General features: G+C 46.2%; 1 protein-coding gene across 1 annotated transcript in view; it reads left to right on the top strand.

The window, feature by feature from the left end:
• P3H2 (prolyl 3-hydroxylase 2) overlaps positions 1–25,903 on the top strand; it is a 303,453-nt gene that overhangs the window by 218,232 nt on the left and 59,318 nt on the right. Inside the window, exons 4-8 of the mRNA XM_086944627.1 lie at positions 2,733–2,864; positions 6,898–7,040; positions 7,696–7,785; positions 15,377–15,417; positions 18,447–18,541. Coding sequence (XP_086800753.1) covers positions 2,733–2,864; positions 6,898–7,040; positions 7,696–7,785; positions 15,377–15,417; positions 18,447–18,541 — 501 coding nt within the window. The remainder of the gene's footprint in view (positions 1–2,732; positions 2,865–6,897; positions 7,041–7,695; positions 7,786–15,376; positions 15,418–18,446; positions 18,542–25,903) is intronic.

Raw genomic sequence — 25,903 nt, 5'->3', positions numbered from 1 at the left:
TGTTAGTGAGCTGCATGAGTTTCACTATTACAGTAGACTGCATACAGATTGTTAGTGAGCTGCGTTGGGTTTCACCATTACAGTAGACTGCATACAGATTGTTAGTGAGCTGCGTTGGGTTTCACTATTACAGTATACTGCATACAGATTGTTAGTGAGCTGCGTTGGGTTTCACTATTACAGTAGACTGCATACAGATTGTTAGTGAGCTGCGTCGAGTTTCACCATTACAGTAGACTGCATACAGATTGTTAGTGAGCTGCGGTGAGTTTCACCATTACAGTAGACTGCATACAGATTGTTGGTGAGCTGCGGTGAGTTTCACTATTACAGTAGACTGCATACAGATTGTTGGTGAGCTGCGGTGAGTTTCACCATTACAGTAGACTGCATACAGATTGTTAGTGAGCTGCGTCGAGTTTCACCATTACAGTAGACTGCATACAGATTGTTAGTGAGCTGCGTTGAGTTTCACCATTTCAGTAGACTGCATACAGATTGTTAGTGAGCTGCACGAGTTTCACTATTACAGTAGACTGCATACAGATTGTTAGTGAGCTGCGTTGGGTTTCACCATTACAGTAGACTGCATACAGATTGTTAGTGAGCTGCGTTGGGTTTCACTATTACAGTATACTGCATACAGATTGTTAGTGAGCTGCGTTGGGTTTCACTATTACAGTAGACTGCATACAGATTGTTAGTGAGCTGCGTCGAGTTTCACCATTACAGTAGACTGCATACAGATTGTTAGTGAGCTGCGGTGAGTTTCACCATTACAGTAGACTGCATACAGATTGTTGGTGAGCTGCGGTGAGTTTCACTATTACAGTAGACTGCATACAGATTGTTGGTGAGCTGCGGTGAGTTTCACCATTACAGTAGACTGCATACAGATTGTTAGTGAGCTGCGGTGAGTTTCACCATTACATTAGACTGCATACAGATTGTTAGTGAGCTGCATAGTTTCACCATTAAAGTAGACTGCATACAGATTGTTAGTGAGCTGCAGTGAGTTTCACCATTACAGTAGACTGCACACAGATTGTTGGTGAGCCGCGTTGAGTTTCACCATTACAGTAGACTGCATACAGATTGTTTGTGAGCTGCGGTGAGTTTCACCATTACAGTAGACTGCATACAGATTGTTGGTGAGCTGCAGTGAGTTTCACCATTACAGTAGACTGCATACAGATTGTTGGTGAGCCGCGTTGGGTTTCACTATTACAGTAGACTGCACACAGATTGTAGTGAGCTGCATAGTTTCACCATTACAGTAGACTGCATACAGATTGTTAGTGAGCTGCGGTGAGTTTCACCATTACAGTAGACTGCATACAGATTGTTAGTGAGCTGCGTCGAGTTTCACCATTACAGTAGACTGCATACAGATTGTTGGTGAGCTGCGGTGAGTTTCACCATTACAGTAGACTGCATACAGATTGTTAGTGAGCTGCGTCGAGTTTCACCATTACAGTAGACTGCATACAGATTGTTAGTGAGCTGCGGTGAGTTTCACCATTACAGTAGACTGCATACAGATTGTTAGTGAGCTGCATAGTTTTACCATTAAAGTAGACTGCATACAGACTGTTAGTGAGCTGCGGTGAGTTTCACCATTACAGTAGACTGCACACAGATTGTTGGTGAGCCGCCTAGTTTCACCATTACAGTATACTGCATACAGATTGTTGGTTAGCTGTGGTGAGTTTCACCATTACAGTAGACTGCACACAGATTGTTGGTGAGCAGCATAGTTTCACCATTACAGTATACTGCATACAGATTGTTGGTGAGCTGTGGTGAGTTTCACCATTACAGTAGACTGCACACAGATTGTTAGTGAGCTGCGGTGAGTTTCACTATTACAGTAGGCTGCATACAGATTGTTAGTGAGCTGCGGTGAGTTTCACCATTACAGTAGACTGCACACGGATTGTTGGCGATCTGTGGTGAGTTTCACCATTACAGTAGACTGCATACAAATTGTTGGTGAGCAGCATAGTTTCACCATTACAGTATACTGCATACAGATTGTTGGTGAGCTGTGGTGAGTTTCACCATTACAGTAGACTGCACACAGATTGTTAGTGAGCTGCGGTGAGTTTCACTATTACAGTAGGCTGCATACAGATTGTTAGTGAGCTGCGGTGAGTTTCACCATTACAGTAGACTGCACACGGATTGTTGGCGATCTGTGGTGAGTTTCACCATTACAGTAGACTGCATACAAATTGTTGGTGAGCAGCATAGTTTCACCATTACAGTATACTGCATACAGATTGTTGGTGAGCTGTGGTGAGTTTCACCATTACAGTAAACTGCACACAGATTGTTAGTGAGCTGTGGTGAGTTTCACCAATACAGTAGACTGCATACAAATTGTTGGTGAGCTGTGGTGAGTTTCACCAATACAGTAGACTGTATAAAGATTGTTTCTGAGCAGCATAGTTTCACCATTACAGTATACTGCATACAGATTGTTGGTGAGCTGTGGTGAGTTTCACCATTACAGTAGACTGCACACAGATTGTTAGTGAGCTGTGGTGAGTTTCACCAATACAGTAGACTGCATACAAATTGTTGGTGAGCTGTGGTGAGTTTCACCAATACAGTAGACTGCATAAAGATTGTTTGTGAGCTGTCTTGAGTTTTACCATTACAGTAGATTTCACAGATTGTTGGTGAGCTGCGTTGAGGTTAACAATATTCCTTCTCTCGGTCCCTTTCAGATCACTTCATTCAGGTCCTTGTTTGTGAACATGAGTGTGTGAGGGAGCTGGCCACCAGGCCTGGACGCCTATCTCCTGTTGAGAACTTCCTGCCGCTGCATTATGACTTCCTCCAGTTCGCCTATTACAGAGGTAAGGCTCAACCACGCTTTAGAAAATATTGGTCACTCTTTGCGCACCGTTAAGAAGTAAACCTTGCTGCATGCACACTCAAGTCTAGCTTGCATCCTCTTAACAACTCGGAGACTTTCCTGTCATACCAGATAAGGGTAATTAATAACATCCTAACAAATCTTCGATTCTTTATTCCAAATCATGTTCCTAGTTTATCACCAACCCAGTCAACTCCCTCATTTAGTCTTTCAGCCACACCATTATGTTCCGGGTGGTACATTGATGAGACTCGAGGACTGATCCCATTCCTTTTCCAATCAATCTATGTTTCACTTTCTCTCAATTGATTTCCATTATCTTTAAGTAACTGAACTGGAAGCCCGCATCCCCTTAAAACTCTGTCATGGAACTTTGCCACAGATCTCGTCACACAACAGCTTGTGAGTCCAGTGTTGGGACTGGAAACAAAGCTCCACCACATTGAATCCAGATTTTATTTCCAAATCTTTCATATGTAGCCCTATGGAAACCAGCACTGCTTCAAATCCCCCTCACTTTGATGGATCTCCAAGTAACCCCTCAGTCTCTTTGTATCAGAATGCTTCCACTATGACACCAAATTCCTTCCTCGCTTTACGGTTCACTGAGATCATCGTTGGCTCCTCATCCCTCAGAGGGATTAAGCTTCTCTCCTTCTATCAACACACAGTCTACCTCCCAATGTACACACTGCATTTATATTATGCACTAAAACTATTGAGCTTCCCAGATCCACCAAGTAATTCACATTTCTTCAGACACTTATGCTAGAACTCAAAGGCCTGTGAATCCTCAAATCTGCGTGCTGTTTACTTTTGAGTGTATCCACTGAACGCTTGCGTTGTAGCAGACCATGGGTCTCTTGCCGTCGCTTGTCGTAAAGCCATTTTTAAAAAGTTTAATAACTTCCATATTCAAGCATCAGAATAAAACGTTTGACATCCATTCATCTCAGTGACTGCTGCCAAAGAGAAGGTTGAATTGCAATAAGCACATTCCAACATGTGGATGTACACAACACACAGTCCTCTGGAGATACCCACTATTTATTGCTGCACGCTGCACGGGGGTGGGGGGGGGCAGTCCGACAATGTCCCTGTGAGTCTCCGCCGCCTTAAGTCGTGGGTGGATGTTATAACGCTGTAGCTGGGAGCAAAATCATGGTTGTGAAGAGGAAGAGAGAAGTTAGGACAGGGAGAAACACTTAAACCTAGCAGTGTTGGAATCGGTGACAAGAAGAGTACATAACACGGATGCACACACACATGCATGCACATGCGTACACTCACACCACCCACACACAGACACACACACACACACACACACACGCATGCACTCACACCACCCACATACAGACACGCCCATACACACACACATGTCGTCTCTCTCCACCACTCTCAGTTCAGTGGTAGGGCACATGATTGGTGCTACCACCAGACTCAGCAGGAAGTTTATCGATCTTAGAATGATGAAAGTCTGAGTAAGGCCCAACCAGATTGAAACATGTGACCTCCAGGCTCTTTGCAGATCACTGCAGTGGGGACATTGACTCGGGCAGCAACGGGAGCACCTATCCCTGCGGCGAGAGAGCAGAGTTGACGTTAAGGCATGGGTAGCAGGGATGCAGCAGACCCTAGGATAGCATACTAGTAAAACAGCTGTGTTGGTTAATGCACTTGCAGGGACTTGTGGGTAATCTCAGTGCCCTCTCTACAGCTCTATTTCCTCTCTCAATTCCACCTTCTCTCTGCTTCACCCCTCTTTGCAGCACACTGCTCTGTTTCCATCTCACCTCCATGTATCTCTCTTCCATCTACTTCTCCTCTTTTAGTCTCATCTCTCTCTTTAGCACACCACTTCACCTCTCTCTCTATTCCCTCTCTACCTCTACTATCTCACCTCATTCTCTACCTTACCCTTTTCTCTCTACGTTCTTTCTTCCTTTCTGTACCCCTTCTGTCTTTCTGCCCTTTACCTCTTCTATGTACCTTCCTGTACCCTCTCTACACGATCAGCCTTTCTGTGCCTCCTCTCATGGGGTCGGTCTCTGCCTCATCCCTTTCCTTACCTTTCATTCTGTAATTTTCTTCCTACCTCACTTTTGTAGCTGTCTACATCGCCCCGCTCCTACCTCCTCGAATTCAATCTTCTTTCTTCTTATCTCTCTCAACCCACATGCCTAGGTATATCAACCCATCTCCCTCTCTCTTTTTCCTTCTACCACTCCTATTTCTTCCTCTTTCTACCTCTTTGTTTTTTCTTTTTGACTCGTACCTTTCTTTTGCTACCTTAAATCACTCTCTACAACTTAAGTCACTCTCTACATCCCTTGTGTATGTAACTTAAGTCACTCTCTACCTCCCTTGTGTATGTAACTTACGTCACTCTCTACCTCCCCTGTGTATGTACCCAGACTCTATCTCAGCCTCACTTACTGTAACCTTCTCGCCACCGTTCATTCATTCTCTTGTCCCTTCCCTTACTCCGAGGGGGGGGGGGGGGGGGGGGGGGTTTGGCGGTCGGGGCAATCAGGGGAAGCAAATGAAGAAGACATGTTTCAGATTTAAGTTCATTAAGAGGCGAGCTTGCTCCGAGCAGTCCTTTGCTTTTCACTGTTGCAGGAAGAAGGTCAGTAGTAAAAGGTTCTTTATTTGTGATTATGAATATCTGGCACTCAGAGCTAGAATTTTGAAGGACCATGTACACCATTCCACTAAACGTCAAATAAATAACCTTACATGTCCTTTCAACAGTGGGACGAAGAGGCTGATTAGACACTGAATTCTATGTAAAATTCTATTGTTGCAAAACAAAAAAATCGAGATCCAAGCATGAAAATAAATGACTGCATCAGTGCTTGTTCAGGCTTTCCTGCGGCGCTATCTGGCCGGTGGACAATGGGCGGCTTGAATTTTGGGCTCTTTCTGCAGGCCCTCTTTTCTGAAAGCATGATTAATGTACAATTCAGTATTGTGTGGCATCACACGGGCGTGAATTAGCTGGAACTGGTAATATATTGAAGTGGTTTCAAACAGGTACCCCAAATACGTCTTGCCTGGGACCCTAGAAATCCATAAAATGGCCCTAGGTAGAGAGGGTGGGGGAGTGGACGACACCCTCCAGTCAGCCTTGCATTGCAAGGGTCTGTTGGCTTTCTTGGTTCAGGCCATTGTGTGAGACCCCCACAATTGTCAATTTGTTTTAGTTCTCACTCCCCGTCTGTTCCAACCACTGCTTATGGGGATGCCCCATCTTGCCTCTTTGTACAGTTAGTCTAGTTTTGTCCCCATCACATCACAATGCCCATTTTTCACTCTTTAGGGCGCTGGAACCTCATGCACCATTGATGCTGCGGCCCCCCGGCTCCCAAGAGGAGCAATCTTTTACCTGCCCTTTTTCCGGAAAGACCACGGTCACCCCTCTGCCCCCTTAACCTCTACGTCTGACCACACAGCAACATGTCTTTGCTCTGTTTCATGATGGATTGTGAGGTGTCTGAGAAGAAGTGAATCACATGTGTCTTTATTTGTATTGTGCCTCTAGGCCTGACAGCCTCCAGCTTGTGGTCTTTATTCTTTTCACCTTTGAGAGTCAGAATTTTGCTAGAGCATCACTTCACTTCTCCTGCATAGAGGGTATGGTGGGTGTTCTCAGGTGAAAGCAGCATTGGTGTCCCTCTGCGGTTACCTCTGGGGGGATTCTCTACCCTTATTGTATCCATTGTACCCCCTTCATCTCTGGGACTCCCAGCAGCTAAAGATAATTTAGCTCCTCTCAACATTTCTGAGAACCAATGAGTATCCACCTAGGCAAAACACTGGTCTAAGCCAGATCTTCAATTTGAACGCATTGAACGTCTCGTTGTGTTGTTGATACCGTCACTGTGAAAAGCGCCACGTCGTGGTCTTTAATGGAGGATCGCATGAGGGTTTGTCGAAGGCTGGGCCGCCACATTGTGTCTTTCTTTTGTTTCCATGGTCCTCACTCTCTCCTTGTGTCATGGTTCTCTTAGTTGGTGATTACGTGAAGGCTCTGGAGTGCGCCCGGTCCTACCTCTTGTTCCACCACGGAGACAAGGACGTGTCCGAGAATGTTGCCTACTATGAAAGCCTACTGCCAGAGTCCTTGAATCCAGAGGATGTCCAGCCAAGAGAGGTGAGAGCATACAAAGAAAAGTAACCAACATCTGTTCCAAAGTTATTTTAAAGGGGTCCATAAGGATACCAGAGATGAATCTATCGTTGGCCCAGTTGGCTATACGAAAACATGCATCAGTGAGTGAAACGAAACCAGGCGCTTGTAAACCCCAGAAAGGCTCCTACAATCCTAAGTAGAAATATACCTTTTGGGAAACCTCAGAGAGTCCTTTTCTCCTTTCTTTGCTTGGTTTGTTTGTGTACAACCAGAAAGACTAGTATGTGGGCACCCTGGAACCACAACATGTTTTTGTCCAATACACAGTAGTTTTCGTGGTTTTGCAACAGAAGAGTGTACGCGAGTCATCCCCTTTTGAACCTCTTTACGGCACTTCTCTGTTTTGCAGCTTACTCCTTGTGTGTGTGTGAAGACTTGCTCATATTCATATACTGCTGCTCAGGAGGTAAACACAGGTACTTTGACAGCCAGCCTTGTACGCAGAACTTCCGGTCTGGAACCTTCGATCCTTGCAGGTTAAGAATTCTGCTCATCCTTTACGGGAGCCTCATACTGTGCCGAAAACCTGTGTATTAATGCAGAAATGTATATTGTTTTGAAATTGAGCAACATCCATGTTATTCAGAGGATGACATACACCCTTTTCTCCCTGCAGGAGGCGGTAGGTTTTGTGAAGCGCCATGAACTGGAATCTGAAGTCATACAGATGGCGGCGGCAGGCCTGGGCTTCGACTATGTAGAGCCGGTAAGATGACCTGATCCCGCAGTCTGACCCCAGCAATGGTCCCTCTGTCCATCTCAGACTATGTTCCACTGGGGCATGTGTCCAGCTTTGGTGAGAGAAGCATTCCCAGTCAGAGAATAAAAATGTCTGAAACTCCCGGTCAGGCTTTTGGTCCACTAAGCCAAACTGTGGTAAATAACTCCTTTATCTCTTGTGTCCGAGGGACATAAGTACCATGGCAGCCCCACGAGATGCAGAGAGTTCCTATTTGGACACTGAATGACCAATGGTTGAGTAGCCAAGCAATCAAGGCTTGCTTAGAAGGTGGTGACTCTTCAGTACTCAGATACCAGACAACACAAGGTAAAAACACTCAAAGAAGGACACCGACCAATCAGAGACCCTGTTTTAAAAGAGTACACATCGTTGTTTACAATAGTCAAATGTAGAGCAGTAGATAGTAGGATAGACACAAAAAACAGAAGGTTCTGGTCTCTTCTGGGGCATGATACAAACCCAACCCATGTTATTGTCTGTGAGTTTATGGGTGATAGTCATCTTTTTCATAACCATCTTCATTTACATTTTAATATTCAGACAAACGTCTCGGGTAACAACTCAGCGTACAATAAGTGAACTGTCGTAGACCGCACTGGAGCAGTTATCCAGGTCTTAGCATCAGGGCTGCGCCTCTCTGCAGGTCTCTTGTTGCTCATGAGTGGTCATAGGTAGAGCTTGTGATGAGGGAATGAAACTGCAGTGCTCCTCTTACAATCAAACTCGTAGAAGGTACCAAGTTCAACCACAGCTGGAGGGCAGCGTGGCCATCACAAAACTAGATATCACAACCTGGAGGTGAGCAGAGAATGTATAGTTTGACGGATGCTGCCATAGAAGGACAGGAAGAGTTAAAAAAATATAGAATATAGATTAGGAACTGGGTCGGGACAAGTAGGTTGGCGATACTGGGTCTATGGTGGCCTCGTCTCATCTTTGTGACGTCTTTGAGGGTTAATAGCAAGTCATCCCAGTCTCTATGGATTGGATGTTCCCTCAGCTTTTGGCCTCCTCTCTATATAGGGCCCTACTATCTGCCTCTGTCCATTTTATGGTCGGCACCACGTCTCACATGTGGGAGGGGTCACTGCCTCCATCACACAGTCGGCGCCCAAGGGTAAGATCCCGAAGTGGGCTGCCGCCTTGATCTTTTTAGGTCTCATCTAATCCCAAGGCACACACTTCACAAGACTCTACGTTCCCTGCCCAGTAACAAGGGCCAGTCCCAGTGCCTATGGTGGAAATCATCTGAGATGGCAGAGTACAGGAGGTACTGGCCCTGGGGAGGGCTTAGGTTATTTCAGCCAGGGATAGAAATGACCTGTGTAAGATGTTAGTGTGAGTGAGTTTGAATTCAGCATTGAGTGAGGCGGTGTGGGGGAAACACAAGTATTCCATCCAGTTCCTGTTCATGAATGACTTCCCCTATGCCGGTCTCCCAAGTGTCTAAGAGAGACTTAAACAGTAAATGTATGTGATGCTGGTGGCATTCTATAACCCCATAATGCGTCTTCTGCCATTTCCTATTACAAAGAGGGTTTGAATGAGGAGTGTCTCCGAGGTTCTACATCAGTGACGTTCAATGTAGCCCATAGATTCTGGGTCTGGGCTCCGTACTTCAGTAACTTGATTCTGTGGACGTCATCTAGTAGGTCTTTCTCAGCGAGGTCTGTTTTGATATCTAGGTAGTAGTAGGAGATATTTTCTCCCTTGACAGGGCCGTGTCTTAGTTCGAGGCGATTGCTCGATGTTGAGGTGTAGTGGGAACAAGCAAGACTTTTGCAGTTGACATGTAGCCCGGAAACAGCACCATACTCTTCGAGAGTCTGGGCTAGGTTAGTATAGTTCCTCCATAAGCGTACAGTGACACAGCATGCTCCCGGTCAGTGCCTTGAGACCCTCACAGCTGAGGACCCCGCTCTTTACAAAACCCTGATTGATTAATTGATTGAAATGGGCAGTTTATCCATGGTGAGTGCAAATAGCAAAGGGGGGACGGGGTATTCCTGCTAAATTCAAAAGCATTAACTTATCTACGTTGACTTGGACCACAAGTTCTGTGCAGAGCAAACAGATCAATAGTACGGTGTGTTTCCCGAAGCCAAACTTGGCCAGTACGCTAAAGAGATAATCCAATGTCAAGGTGTCGAGTGCCTTTTCCTTGTCTAGCTATTGGTAGACACACCAAAGTCACATTGACAGGGCTGTTTCCATTACTTTATACGGCCTACTCATGTTCTGGATGTATTCCTTCGAGGAATAAATCCTTTCTGATCCAAGTGGATGAGTTGGGGACACACACAGAGAATACCGCCCGCTAGAACTTTACTAAAGATTTAGTGGTTGGAAACCTCGAGACGGCCAGTGGGACTCTGCCACTCGCCTGGACGCATTTTATCCGCGCTGCTCGCGCTGCCTCTCCGCGCTACTCGCGCATGTTTAATTCTTTATTTTAAACTAAAATACCAGTTTTAATTGCACCGCCAGCCAACTAACCCCTTTTGTTGTGCAGGTTTTTCATTCTGGTCAGCCGCCCTTGCATGAGATCGATTCCCGCCGGGTCGCGCTGTTTGGCCGCCATATTGGGTGAGGACGCTGAGGAGGCGAGCGGTGCAGCGCTCGGCCACTCACGACCTCGGCCCATAAAATGGCGCACCCCTACAGGGAGCGCAGCGGACGGGCGCAGCGGGCACGCCGTCAGCGCGCCGAAGTCGCGCCTAAGTCCAGCCCGTCTGCGCCCGTCCGTGGCCGGACGGGCCCAGGGGCTAGGGATGCTGCCACTCCTTCATCTTACTCAACCTCTGCCCTCAGGCGCTTACACGCCTCGGCCTGCCCTCTCTCATCTGATATCTGGACCCGCATTACCTCACTTGGCATTGCAGGTATTTCAACCCCTAATCTTGCGCCAACACCATCTGTTACTGCTCCGGTTCCCCCGAAGTCGTCCATCCGGGTCCTATACTTAAACACCCGCTCAATGGTTAAGCACCAAGTTGATATTCTGCACCTCCTCATGTCTGAAAGCCCTGACGTCTTATTACTATCAGAGACCTGGCTTACCGATGACTCTCTCCCAGACATCCTGGCCACGCTACCCCCTGACTACTTTCTGCTGAACAACAACCGAGCAGGGGGCCGTACTGGGGGAGGGGTGACGGCCGTAATACGCAAGGACCTGAAGATCATTGCTTCTGTGCCCATGACTTTACCGGATGCAGACACCCTGCTCCTTAGCCTAGGGACCGAGGTTGGTGCAGTTACTCTTGTGCTACTATACCGCCCCCCCAACCCATGCCGTCTTTCCCCTCATCCTTTATCGATCAGCTAACCAACATTGCTACCTGCTCCCCCCGTATTATCATCATCGGGGACTTTAACTACTGGTTCCAACATGAGGACGCCGGTCCACATGCTTCCGAACTGTTCGAGGGTCTCTCAAGCCTTAACTGTACCCAACTAGTTAGGTCTGCCACCCATAAGGGTGGCCACATCCTCGACCACATTTGGATCCACGGAGTCACGTCCTCCTGCCCAGTAATAACACCTTGTATGTGGTCGGACCATTGCCTGATCGATACCACCTTTTCAGCGGTCGGCCACATCAAGGCCCCCTTACGGGAGGGGGGCACGGCTCGCAAGTGGAAGGCTGTCGATCCCTCTAAAATTCTGGCTCATCTGTCCCAAACCTATTCCCCGGTACCCTACGACACCGGTACCGACGAGCTCCACGGTTGTGTGGCAGACTGGCTTACCACAGCCAGTGACATCTTTGCTCCCTTCACGAAGTTCCCTCAATCCCGGCACAATAACTCCCACAAATGGTTTACCCCCCACTTAAAAGTTCTCCATTTAGAACTCCGCCAGTTTGAGCGGAAGTGGAGGAGAGACTACAGCCCTGCAAGTAGAGACGCATACGTGGCTGCCCGCAATGGGTATAAACTCGCTATTCTGGCTGCCAAAAAAACCTATGCCTCTGGAAAAATTTTATCTGCCCCTTGCCAGACTAAGGAAATTTTTAAAGTTCTCAATGAATTTACTTCCGACCCCAGGACGCTCCCTACTCAGGCCCCTACACAGGAAGCATGCAACGCCCTTAGCACTTTCTTCATTGAGAAAATCGTATCGATCAAGAACACCATTCCCACTACATTTCCTGGCGCTGGACCTGTCTCCCCTCCCCACAACACTTCTTCTTTCACACAATTCCCTCTTCTTGACTCCTCCTCCCTGGATACTCTTGCCACCCGCATTAAGTCGGGATCCCCAGATGATTGCTGCCCCCCTTCCATTCTTAGGGACATCTGCCACACTCTACCCGACTGTATTCTCCCCCTGCTAAATTCTTCTCTTTCTTCTGCGACGGTGCCGGCCCCCTTCAAGGAGGCCGTGTTGGTACCTCTTTTGAAGAAACCGGGGGCTGACCACGCCATCCCGGCAAACAACCGCCCCATCTCTCTCCTACCTTTCTTCTCAAAAATCCTGGAAGCCCACGTCACCACCTGTCTCTCACAGTTTATCGAGAGCTCCAACTTTCTCGAGGGCAACCAAGCTGGCTTTAGACCCGGCCATTCAACGGAGACAGTGATCCTGGCCGTGCTGTATGCCCTGAGAGACGGTGTTGACAAAGGTACCCCCCAGGCCCTGGTATTATTAGATCTGTCAGCCGCTTTCGACACGGTGGATCATAACATCCTTCTCCGCCGTGTCGAGCAGGCTGGCATCCAGGGCCCGGCTCTGGCCTGGGTCAGATCTTTCCTGACGGGCAGGTCCCAGACCCTTAGCCTGGGTACCTTTAGGGCCCCTAGAGAGCAGTCGCTCTGTGGGGTCCCCCAGGGTTCTTCTCTGTCCCCTCTTCTCTTTAATCTTTATCTCCGTCCCCTTCTACTTTCTCTGAGGCTGTGGGACGTCACCGTATTCAATTACGCGGACGACCTGCAGCTCATCTTCTCTCTTAATTCCCCTTCTGCTATTCCCAACTTTCAGTCAGCCATGTCCCACATTCTCCAGTGGATGGGCCATAACCAGTTAAAACTGAACCCCGGTAAGACGGAGCTCCTCCTTCCTGGTAGGAGCCCCACCTTCTGGGGGTCACACTTCTGGCCGGTGGAACTGGGCCCGTCTCCCACTCCCGTGGCCTCGGTGAAGAGCTTAGGGGTCACTATTGACTCTGCTCTATCCCTAGGGCCGCAGGTGGGGACCGTGGTCTCATCCTGCACTTACCAACTGCGCAGGATCAGGAAAGTGGCATACCTCCTTACACCCGAAGCCCTCCTGCAGGTCATCATGGCCCTCGTCCTCTCTCGCCTAGATTTCTCCAACTCGATCTACCATGGTCTGCCCAAAACATCGATGGGCAGACTACAGGTGGTCCAAAATCAGGCGGCGAGATTGGCCTTAGGGATCCCGAAGTGGCAATCTGCCAGGCCCCTCCTCGTCAAACTCCACTGGCTCCCTGTCGCCTCTAGGGCAGCCTTCAAGATCGGCTGCCTCATCTTCAAATCCCTGGCTGGCTCCTGTCCCATCTTTGTAAAATCTCTTATCCTACCCTACTGTCCGTCCCGTAACTTGAGATCCTCCTATCTTCATCTCTTAATCGTCCCCTCTTACAAGCTCTGCAGATCTGGAGGCCGGAGATTTGCTTACCTGGCCCCCAAGTTCTGGAATTCTCTCCCTCTTTCTCTTAAAACTTCTAATTCTTTGATTCTTTTTCGCAAATCTCTAAAAACTTGGCTTTTCCCTCATTCTGGTTAGTCTTTCTGTCCCCTCTATTTCCAACCAGCGCCAGGAAACCCATGGTGTCAGTGCGCTATACAAGCACCCCTTACGATACGATACGATACGAGTGGTTAGAATTCAAGATGGCTGTCGGCCTATACGAAGTTGGGTCTGTGGGAATACACCCAGGCTTGAGTATTGAGACTAAGGGGCTAATTACAAGTATAGGTGCTATTTAGCAAACCTTGTAAATAACGATAACACATGGTACATTTTTTATCGAGTGCAATAAATAACTCCTATTAAGAGTCATTGAGGAATAGCATGTGGAATTTGGTGTTTAAGGTAACAAAATCCTCATGGTACGGTAAATAACATACACATTTCCGCTGTTAAATTTCGGCAAGTTTGACCTGCTGAATATAATGAAACTTGAGGTATTTGACGCATCTGATAATTATCGGATGTTTTGAATATCTTTTAACTCATAATTTCTAGCAATGCGTAAACAGGGATTTACACGCTGTTCGGAATATAATGAGTAACACATAATCAAGCCCCAGAAAGGGTCAGTGGTAACGTGCCTTGAGGGATCGCCTTCTCATACATGAGGACCAATGTGGATGCCAAAATGTGTCGGCAGAGGGTTTTTAACCCTTTGGCTGTGTCAAACGTTCAGCTCCAGTGCTGAACGTTTGAAAAACGGGTGGAGCGCCGTCGGCCAACGGACGTGCGCAGCACTACCGAGGTAGTGCACGCGAGACGACCTTTGGCCGACGGCAGCAGCCAACGGGTTAAAGCTTCACCGGAAGCCCATCAGTACCCAGGGCCTTACCACAGGTCAAATCTCATATGGCACCTTTAGTACAGCTTGTAATTTTTAACATCAAATGTCATTTAATTTTAACTGAAATGTCCCCTGCAGAACTCAGTAGTAGAAGAGCTGTGTTTGCTGCTGGGACAGGATTCTTAAGGATGCAGAACAACAAATACTTCTTTTTCAAAAAGAGTAGTGCAGATATGGAAAGGATTACCCAGCAGAAGAGGTGGCTTCAAAAACAGCAACATTAATTTAAACCAAAAGCCTGGAGCACATTCAAAATTGTGACATTTTATAAGGGATAAAAATTATTCAAAAAATGATCCAAAATGCAGAACACTTCAGAATTCAGTCATTTTTGAGCCAAATGATTTTTTAATCAGTCAACCGTATTCACAAAGCTTCAAATTTGCTTTGCTTCGTTTATTGCCCAATAACAAATGTGTTTGTGTCGACGTTCGTGCTTTTCAACAAGCAAAAAGGGAAATTCTGATAAAAAATGTTAGATGAACCCGAGTCCCAGCTGCTTTAGCAGAAGCGTGGTACCGCAGACCTACATCTCATCACCGCGTGACCATGCACGGTCCACTCCCAAAGATGGGCCTACGACTTTCCTAGAATCCCCCACAACGATGTAAAGTTATTGGGGTGTAAAACCTACTCCAGGGAGTGGGTATTCCAGACTAGGGATGCCGTAGAACAGGCGCGTTTGAGGATATTTACACGCTTGCTTTCGACTCATTCCTGGCCTGTGAGTGGTCTGAGATTTTGCTCCCTGAAAGGCAGAAGGGGTTTCAATATTCACTATGTGTTTCGTGTTTCAATGAAAAGCAGAATAGTGAACTCTGTAAATCAGAACCTGCGAGCGCGTGTGTGTAGGTGAGTGTGTGTGTGAGTGTCAGAACCAGTTTCAGTTTTAATCGCGTAATAATAATTGAATATGAAAATGTTCTGATTGTGAAAGTTACTCAGCAGTAGATTATCACTAACTGTTACATTGTATTTCCTTTCTTGTGGCAGGAGTTCTGGGTCAGCACTGGACTTCGGCAAGATGAGAACAGGTACCACCAAATCATTTACATAATGTAGTTTTTCTTTTGCCAGTAACCATTTAGAAGCCGGCTCTCACCAAATGTGCCAGTTACTATTCTTTCACTACAGACCATGCTTCATCTGCCTGATGTAGGTGCTAACAAAACAAGTGCCGGGCCATAGCACCTGGTTGGTCGGTGTCTACACTGTGCCACATGATTTTCCTTTATGTTGTTGGTGCTGTGGCTTGATTAGAGGCTCACTATGCCAAACTCAGCGAAACGGTAAAAAATCTTTGTGAACAAGCAAAAGTTCCGCGAACACGCAGAATTGCTTGTTCCGCCCTTTCTCGATGCTTTTTTCCTGTTCCCGAACTCTTGTTTGCGTGCTCGGGGAGAAATATTTTGCGAACACGCATTTTGAAAGCGCAAATAAGCAAAAGATTCCGCAAAGCCGCGGTACGCAGAATTTTTGGCAATTTTGCGTTCTCCGGGGAACGCGAAATTACCCAAATTCCACGAGCGGAACGGAATTTACAGCCCAGGCCTAGGCTTGATAATATAACTCCTACAGTTATTTTCTGCTTCTTAGTTTCCCACACATGGAATCATGGCATCTTCATGTGCCTTCTGTGTGCATTATTGACATACATTACTTCTGAGCCTATGTGATGTCAGTATACTGCAAGTGTGGCCTGCTACGCTTGTTTTTAATCTCTATATTTTTTGTGTGCAATCCATTGAGGTCTATTTTTAATACTTTATGTTGCATTACATAACATGCCACAGTAAATTATACATTTGCACTCTGTCAACTTCACTAAAATTGAACGACTAAAATGTATGTGGTACAATAGAATCAATTTCACAGCATATCTAAAAGCCACAAGCCTATGCAATTGCCACAGACTCTCTCTTAATGTGTTCCAGAGTCTAGATCGGTGGTCGCTTCTGCTCTCGTAAAAGGAGGTAGCTACGGATAAACGACTCTAGTTTGAAGAAGGACTTGCCATAGAAGAGCCGGGAGTGTGTTGTTCTTCAGGCACTAGGGCCAGGCCTCGCAAACATTTAAAAACCTATACCCAAAGGGCACCCAGCTGTCCTCAATAAGCCTGTCTAGAGCATGTCTCATATCTGAGATGTGTTCTCATAATCCTAGTCCAGAGATCCATTGAGCTGCTGGAATGACATAATGAAGCGGCTTTTACTGCATAAAAAGCAACATTTTTGTAGTCCAGGTTGGAATCAACTAAAGCTTTCACTCTCATAGGATGAAATCCTTGAGAACAAGCGGTGAGGCTTGGACAATGTGAAAGAACATGAAAAATATTCCTGGAGGACTCAGCAACCCCAGCATTCAATCTCCCGTCAGAACCCCACCAGGAGCACGTCATGCTGCTTATTTCTCAAAACTTACTTAAGTGCTAAGAAGAGTGGGGCAAGCAGCGGGGCTGTTATAGTGGACAGTGGCTGCTGGGTGCCAGGTCCCTATTTTATAAAGGGATGCGCCTCATAGGCACTCAAGCGCTTTGTGCTAGATTGAGATGGTGCGTACTCCTGTACAGTCAGTGGGCAGTCAGGCCCAGGTGCACATGCCACAGACAGCGTGGGCACGACAGTGTGTGCCACACAGGTAGCACACTTTATTGTGTTTCGTATTGGCCATTTGAATAGTGCACACCTTACACTGAATTGTTTGTTTACATAGAAGGCGTGTAGTGACTTCATGATGCCTGGGAAGAGGAAGGTGGAAGGCAATTGAGTGGCTTCGATGTTACATCATTCGCGGATGCCACCCGGCTGATCGTCTCGTTTGGACAGGTTCTGGATGGTGTAAAGCACTGATTCATTGATGGTGTGACAAGGATTGCTGGCGGATGAAGGCGAATTGTCTCCAACTGAACAGCAACAAAACAGAGAGATTGTTGTACGGCAAAGCCCAGCACCTCTGGTCACCTGACTGGTGGCCTTCTGGACTCGGTTCAGCTCCCTATCTCAGGCAGGCCGTGAAAAATCGGGACGACAAATTAGATCAGGCGCTTTCTATGAAAGACCATATGACTGCAATCTGTGGGGCGTGCTTTGCAACCATGCGGCTACCGAGCAAAGTCTTCCCCTGTTCACCATCCTCTGGAAGGAAAACTCTGGTCCAGCCCCTGGTCTTAAGATGCCTGAACTATAGTGCCCAAACTTCAGGTGGTGCAAAATACGGCGGCACGGCTGTCTGTAACCTTCCAGCTGGGTCTCCCTCAGCTCCAATTCTGAGAAACCTACATTGGCTACTGGTCAGAAAACACACTGTTTTTAAGATCTGTTGCCTCACCCACATGTCTTTGATGGGCAAAGCCCCCACTTATTTAAGGGACAAACTGCGTCACTAATGCCCCACTAGAACTCTTAGATCCAGCGATAAAGTGCTTCTGACCATTCCTCGCATCCGCTCTTCCAAATTAGGTGGCAGCTGTTTTTCCTTTACCTCCCACTTGGCTTGGAATCAACTTCAGTACCATCTCCGCAGTTGTTCTGACTTTCTTAAGTTTGAAAAAGTTTTGAAGGCCTGGTTGTTCTAGTCTGTTGTGGTTTCCTGTGTTTGGCCAAGCACCGAGCTATACCTGCAAGGATGAGTCATTGCGCTATATTCAGTGAAAATAACATAACCCTGATGGCTCTTGAATCTGTGAACTGCAGAATGCACATAGAAGTCAGTCAACCCATCAAATTATTACGCGGCCACCCATTTGACCACTAGGCAATGGTCTCATCACTGTAGAATAATAGTTTGAGCCGGGGTAAGCACAAAGTGTGTGATGTGATTGGAATTTGGAAAGCTTATTTCTGCCACCCTTTTGCCCTCACAGTTAGCTCTCTCAGCAATCTACAGGTTGCTCAGTTCAGAACATGCCAGTGGCTACTTCCCTTAAGAGCAGTGTCTATGACATGGGGGATTCTACCTTCATTTTGTATTAAAGGTGTTGTGTACTACAGTGTCATAAAGCTTTGCTTAAGTGCACTGCATCATCAGACCGTAACCAGAGTAACAACCTCTTGTTTGTCCATAGGGTTCCATTCGGAGTGCACAGCGAACCCACAGAGGCTCTGGGCCTTGCACCGGGGAAGAGGAGCTTGCAGATGTTCGACCGAGAGTTAAGAGAAGGTAAGAACACTTCATGTCTAGAGAGCCTTTGATGGTCAGATAATAAATACCTAGAGAACCCGCAGCCTTTGCATCCAACCATTGTGTACTGAGTGCTGGACAAGCAGTGAGTGAGTTATTTTGGTGTTTGTCCTTGATCCTGCTTCTGAGATATTGTCCCAGACCCAAACACTACAAAATGGCCTTACTGAACCTGAAAACACCTACCCACATGGTGCAGAAATCCTGCTCCGATCACAAAAAACGAGTAATATTTGTCAAATTGGACATTCCGTTAAACTCGCTTGCCCTGTGGTCTGCGCATGCTCCCAGGGGGGGTAGATTGAGTTCTTCAATAACTTTTCGAGAATCCTAACTGAGGTGGAAAGAACGTGGATTAGTACTGGTGGATGCAGGAATATGGCAATAGATCTTGTCTGGCACAGATCAGGCTAATCCGACTTTGGGTCCAACAACCGGGGCGTACCGAGAGATATATCCATGATAATCCTATGCTGGAATTATAGCACCTTAAAAAACCCCGCTAGAGAGCTGTCCAGTAGTATAGTGAGTCAAGGCACATGCACAAGTGTATCCAGATTGTGTTAATGAAGTTTCCGTAATCACAACAGGCCCCAATCAGACCTATCCTTCATTCGACAGCCAGACTGGTGCATAACGCAAACAAGTTCAACCGTATCACATATATCCTTTAATATCTCCCCTAGCGCCCTCTTCAAGCAAGGATGGTGTAGTGTCCTTCTCTTGTTAATGTTATGCCGTTTTCACCACCTGCTCAGCCAGTGTGTTTGCTGCTCGGTATGTTGGTGTGATGATGCGATTGGAATGTTGGGCGCCTGAAAGGTTGTTAGTGACAGGTGAGAATGGGCTGAGCAGCAGGCAGGCTGCTCCTGGTGGTGCTGCTTCACAGAACTTTACTACCTGCTGTACTGGAACTATCTACATGTAACTATCTTCAATAAAGCTTCCTGTATCCTGCAAGAACCTCATTACCACAGATAGGCTTCGGGCTTTGTTCCTTCGGTGATACACCATAACCTTCCTCCTTGTTTATCAGGATCTACGGAGCGTCGTAGGCGGATCCACAGGCTCGAGAGCCAACACCTCTCTCCCTCAAGACGTTCCCAAATTTAAATCTTCACTAACAATGAAATAATTCTTTTCTAGAGCGCCGGTTCCTGCATGGAACTCTCTACCCGTTAATTTCAGAAACCTCGCACATCTTCTTGCTTTTAAGAGACAGCTCAAAACACATCTGTAAATAGCTTTCTGACCCGATGCAAACTGTTCTCAAATATTGGCTACCAGCAAGAGGATAAACTCATCTGTGGGTATGAAGATCAGGTCACAAAATCTGGGCACAATTTGCGACCAATAGAGAATTTTACGAACCTACCGATGAGCTAATAGGTTAGTTCATAATATTCGTAATCGAAGCAGGTAGTAATCTTGCCTGCCTCATGAATATTAATGAAGCCAGTCACAAATTGAGACTCACTCCGATTGCTGGCTATCCAAGGGATTTCAGCAGACCACCATCTCTGTGATTGCTTTTCCATAAAGTATATATATATATATTTTAAAGCATCCTGTTTTTTGTAAAGGAAACAGAGCTGCATTTAACAAGAAAAAAGTAACTTTTTAACTAAAGGTTTGTTTAGAACTTTGGGTACTGGTCCATTGGACCACTACCTACTCCTCAAAATATTTTTTAAAACATTTTACCAAAGAAAAGGGTCCGAAACAAACTTTTTATGCGTCAGTTCCTACTCCAACTCTGGAGTCTTTATCTTTTCACTGTTTTGAAACTGGATTACGGTAGTACAATATTGATACACTGCATACCAAATAAGTATTTAGAAGGGGCGCCTACAGTACACGCCTTCCAAATTGCAATTTGGTAAGGGGTTGGAATCCCATTTTAGGTGTCAGTACAAGCTTACCTACTCTTAAAATTGTATTCGTACATTTGAAAAAGCATATTGAGGTCACAAACTCCGGATTAGAACATTTGCAAGCACAAAAAGATGATTCATTCCTCTAGCCCACGGGTATCTACCCATTCGTTACCTGCTCCTATATTATGCATCGAAGCCCTCTTGTTTTGTTGCTTGACGCTGCTTACTTCAATATTATATGTTTGCGGGCCCATATACCTCCATCAGTTGTACAATATAAATATTTAAATCATATTAATAATTATAAATAGAGTTTTGCATGCTGCACAACAATACTGCATGGTCTATCCTGGCTGTAGGGATTGCTGACCACTTACTGCGGAAGATTGCATTCAACATCTGGTTTCCAGGGCGACCTTGAAAAGATCAGATGATGAACACCAAACCCTATTGGACCTGGAAGACAGAACCTCACAATAATTTTCCAACCATACTTGGAAAACAATCAATGGCCAGGAGAGTGAAATCAGATCTTGTGGGCAGCCAAAAAGCTTTCCTGGGAGGCCAACAGATGAGGGAATTCACTCTTCTAAAGAGAATGAATAAAAAACAGGCAGGGTTAGAGAGATAGATTGCTGAAAATACAAGGGAACGAGCCAGAAAAGTTGCCAAGTGCCTGCTACATGAATTAACGATTGTGAAATCCAAGCAGAACACTTTGTGCTCATCCTGAGCCCGAGCATGCCCCGGCTCGCCTAACGGCGAAGCGGAATGAAGAAGAGGGACAAGTGGAATGATTGTCGGCTGCCCCAGAAGAATAAGAAAGAGGTGATGTGCCAGATTTCCACTGTTTATATCAGCGGAGGGCAACTGCTGATGCATCCTTTGATTATCACTAGGGGGTTTGCTTCCCTCTTTAATTGAACCTAAACTTCTGAACTAGAGGGCTTGAGTGAGAAGGAATAATCTATCCTGGCAGCTGTGCACATGCAAGTGTCAGTCCCTGGAATGGAATATAGTAGGGGTGGGCGGAATTTGCGCAGTCGCGCTACGCAAAGCTCTGCGAATTGGTAAAAAATCTCCGTGTGCACGCAAAGGTTCAGCGAACACTCGGAATTGCATGTGCTGCCCATTTGCGATGCTTTTTTCCTGTTTGCGAATGCTGTTTGCTTGCTCGGGGAGAAATATCTTGCGAACACGCATTTTGAAAGCGCGAACAAGCGAAAAATTATGCGGGTCGTGGAATTTTTGGCAATTCCGCGTTCTCCGCAAACACAAAATTACCCAAATTCTGCAAGCAGAACGGAATTTACCGCTCAGGCCTACAATATAGCTCAAGAGGAAATGAACAAGGTTATAATGACCCAGATCCCCCACTCTTTTATTAAAAATGTTTGAGAAAATGGAGATCATCTTAGTCCTAAGGTGAGAATTTATCAGGGCAATGATTTCCTTGCTACATAGACTAGGGAGAGACTGAGTGACATTAAAAAACTACCACCCAATCTCTCTCACAAACCCGCATGGAGATTCTACTAGGAATGCCGGCGCTTGAGCCCCTGGCTGACGCAGTCCACCAAAACCAAGTGATTGAAGGTACCAATACGCCAGAGAGATGATCATCATTACATTTGAGGATGTTATTGTGTTGTGTGTAGATCCCCAGACCTCACACCAACCATTGTATTGTTTTTGACTAAAAAATAAAGTGGGTTAAGGACGAAATACTGCCGATAGCGAATTAAACCACTTGGAGATGTGAATTTTCCATGAGTGGCAGAAAGCCCCAAATACCTGGGGTCAAGTTCAATAAAGGCTCAGAGAATGTGATCGCAATCAAGGTGAAACCTCTTGTCCCACCACATCCGTTGTTGTAGATAAAATGTGTACGCTACATAGATGGGAAACTTCACAAGTCCAAAGGACCAGGAAGGCTGAAGGAGCTGTACCACTTGTGAGAGAGGCCTTTGGAAGGCCATGGAGGGGCCAATAATGGAGACACAGAGAGTCCATGGCAGCTTTGAGTGAACCCGACGATATCTTCTCTAAAATAGCATGGAGTAGACATTTGCGTTGGATGCTGAAATGCCCGCTGATCCTCTGCTCTCTATACGACTGTGTGGTCTGTACAACTGCACACACTGGTTGTGGTTTTATTGTGACCGATGCCGCAGAACGTTCAGTTTCATGTTATTGAAATACCAGGTAAAGAAATGTTAAAAAATAACAATCATCAACAGTAAAAAGCTGCAGCACTAGGAAGCCCCATTTTGGGCCAGTACCAGGTCAGACGTAGGATCCAAACCTGTGTGCCACAGTCTGCGTTTTGCTGTCCAGAACCATCACTCTTGCGATGCACTGAGTGGCTGGCACCTATAGGAGCTGTTGCAGTGCGCCAAAGGCAGACGGTGGGCATGCCGAGGGTACACTGGAGGCCTCGAAGGCACAGGGCGATGGCCAACCCTTGAAACCCAAGAGCAAGTGGCCCTGGGCCCTTGTGCCACACCCGTATGGATCCTTACAACGCAGCAGGCGGGACAAAAACCAAAGGTATGAGTGATGACCAATCAGGTGCTGCGTCAACCGCTGCCTCCACCACACAGAATCCTAGCCTTGAATCGGTCTCCGCCTTGGATACACCGTCCATGCCATTACTGGGGTCACCCCTGTCACTGCCTCCTCTCAAGGAGGGAGTCTGGAATGAGGAGTGAGTAGAAAGGACCATGGATCATTCTAAGACCATCGTAGTATTCAGCTACTTACAGCAGTCCCTTCTCACGTGTCAGTATTCCCACACTGTTGTTCTGTTGGTCAAGATACACAGAGAGATATCAACCGGTTCCATGCTCATGACGGAGCCGCTCCGTCATGAGCCGCGGTTGCGCTGTGCTCATGACGGAGCGGTTCCGTCATGGCCCTGCCGCCGTGCCTGCGCGGCGCTGATTTCGCGCCTGCACGGTGAGTTCTATTGAGCGGGCGGGGCCATGACGGAACCGCTCCGTCATGAGCACAGCGCAACCGCGGCTCGTGACGGAGCGGCTCTGTCACGAGCATGCGAGCACCGCTCGCCCCCCCCCCTAGCGCTGCGGCGGAATTGCCCCCACAGCGAAGGGGTTAAGAGGTTGGTTACACGCTAACAAAGGGAATGAGCTAAAAAGTTCATTAATAGAGAAATAGCTCAATCTGAAGGCCACAGGCTTGATTGTAGACCAGCTCAATCTCTCCTCCATCAGTGTTCAAAAATGACTTGGCTTGGGGTATGCTAACATGTCAAGGACTCCTCAAACGACGCCAAAGTTATTGGCAAATGAAAAAACGCTCTTCCTATGGAAACTACATCCTAACTATAACTACCAACCGGTGACCACCAGTAGATAAATATATTTACACACATATATATATATATATATATATATATATATATATATATATATATATATATATATATATATATATATATATCTTTTTTGGTGGAAGGGCCCTTTAAGAGAGAGATTCAAACCCACTTTGAAGTTCTGGACATGTAACAGAAGAATTAAAAAAGTAATTTGTCTAAAACCATACGAAAGCAATTCAAGGGTCCAGCAAAGCAAACGCTACCGAAAAATGTGCAGCCTGAACGTTTAAAAAATAAACTCCAGTGAAATCGACTCCAATTTAAACAGAGTCTGGGCCAACTGAAGGGGGTACAAGTCCCCGCGGTAGCAGTTAAAGTGCAGAGTTTGCTGTAAGCGCAAAATGTGAAGCAGAAATGTATCTGGAGAGGATTAGCCCACCAATGGAAAACAAAGACCACTGAGCTAAGAAGAAAAGCAAATGACGCAGCCGTTATTTTACCACAATGTAAAGAAACCGAATGAGAAAGGAGAATCGAGCTGAGAAGAGCATTTAAAAGGAAAACCTAGAAATGAAAAGCAGAAAGTGACGTCTTACACTTTTTTTTCAAACGTGTTGGTTGATGACAATGACTGCAGGCAAATGAAATTGAAAATTCTGGACTACGACTACCAGAATGCACCACCGCTGCTAAGGATTGTGTGAAGGATGCCACTACAGCGGGTTCACTACGTAACTCAGACTTAGTCACTACTTTAGAGTAGGTCTGGGCAGTAAATTCCGTTCCGCTCGCCGAATTTGGGTAATTTCCCGTTTTGCGGAGAATGCAAAATTGCGCAAAATTCTGCGTTTCGCGACTTTGCGAAATTTTTTGCTTGTTCGCATTCTCAAAAATTCGTGTTCGCGAGATATTTCAACCCGAGCACGCAAACAGCTATTGTAAACAGGAAAAAAGCATCGCGAACAAGTAATTCCGCATGTTCGTGGAGATTTGTTACCGTTTCGGGGAGATTCGCAAAACGCGAATCCGCAAATTCCGTCCACCCCTACTTTAGAGGTAGAAAGCCTGGGAAAGAGTCTAGTAACCCGGGATTCTTCCTGAAGATGGTTCGACAGGGGGTGCCTTGGCCACCACTAAAAAGGTTGATGAGGAATCTGTTTCCGCCTCCTCAGAGGAAGCAAATGTTGATTGATTATGAATACATTTTTAATAAAATCAAGCAACTCAACATTTACTTAAAGCGCCTCTTTTTATTTCCACTTGTTGAGAAAATATTTGAACGACACAATGTAAATTTCATGTAGAAAATCGTAAAGACGAGACTTCGGTCAGAGTCAATGCTACAATAAAGCCAAAGAAGGCATTTTATGGCACCCCTCAGAAGTCATTAGATTGCAAGAAATGTTCTCAACATTGTCTTGTTGATCAAGGAAAGGGAGCACCTAAATGGTAAAATATCATTTTACCACCAGGTTCTAATAACCCCTATACCTGGGGTTCAACCATTGCACTTACCTGAAGGAGTTTAATGCTTTTGTAGGAGCCGAATTTCGGCCTGATCTGCAGGGGCAACTTCAATGATGTTGGTGTAGGAAACAGTATTCAATATTTGGAATGACATATTCCAAATATGTCATGAAATACGTGAAACGATATTTTTAAAGATTCAGGTATTGGTGAAAAGGAGCATTCTTAGACGTGTTTTAAAATATCACGGCTGCGGGATGGGACCCGGTCTCCAGACCTCACCTGAGCGTGTGCATAAACCCATGCAGTTGACTTCTATATAGAACCCGGCCTTGTGAGGACTCTCAGGGTCACCTTGAGTCCTAAGGGTCCACCAGGGGGCGAGACCCACCTCCTAGCGCCTACCTATGATGCATAATGCTCTTTCTGCTGACTGTAAATGCTTTGCGACAGCCCTACCATGGAATGCCTGTGTCTACAGTGCCTCAAGGCGCTTTGATATGGTGCATGAGTGCACTACACGGAAGGCCTAAATAAACAGACTCATCTTTACATCTACCACAAGGCCCTTTTTCAGGTCACCATGCTTTCTATAACCCTGCCATCTAGTGGTTGAATATAGCAGTGTTGACAAATGCTGAAAACAAGCATGAGGTCTGC

This window comes from Lissotriton vulgaris, chromosome 11 (genome assembly GCF_964263255.1).
Source record: "Lissotriton vulgaris chromosome 11, aLisVul1.2, whole genome shotgun sequence".
NCBI classification, from domain to species: Eukaryota; Metazoa; Chordata; class Amphibia; order Caudata; family Salamandridae; genus Lissotriton; species Lissotriton vulgaris.
Note: the sequence above shows the minus strand (reverse complement) of the source record. Positions and strands in the feature narration are given on the sequence as shown.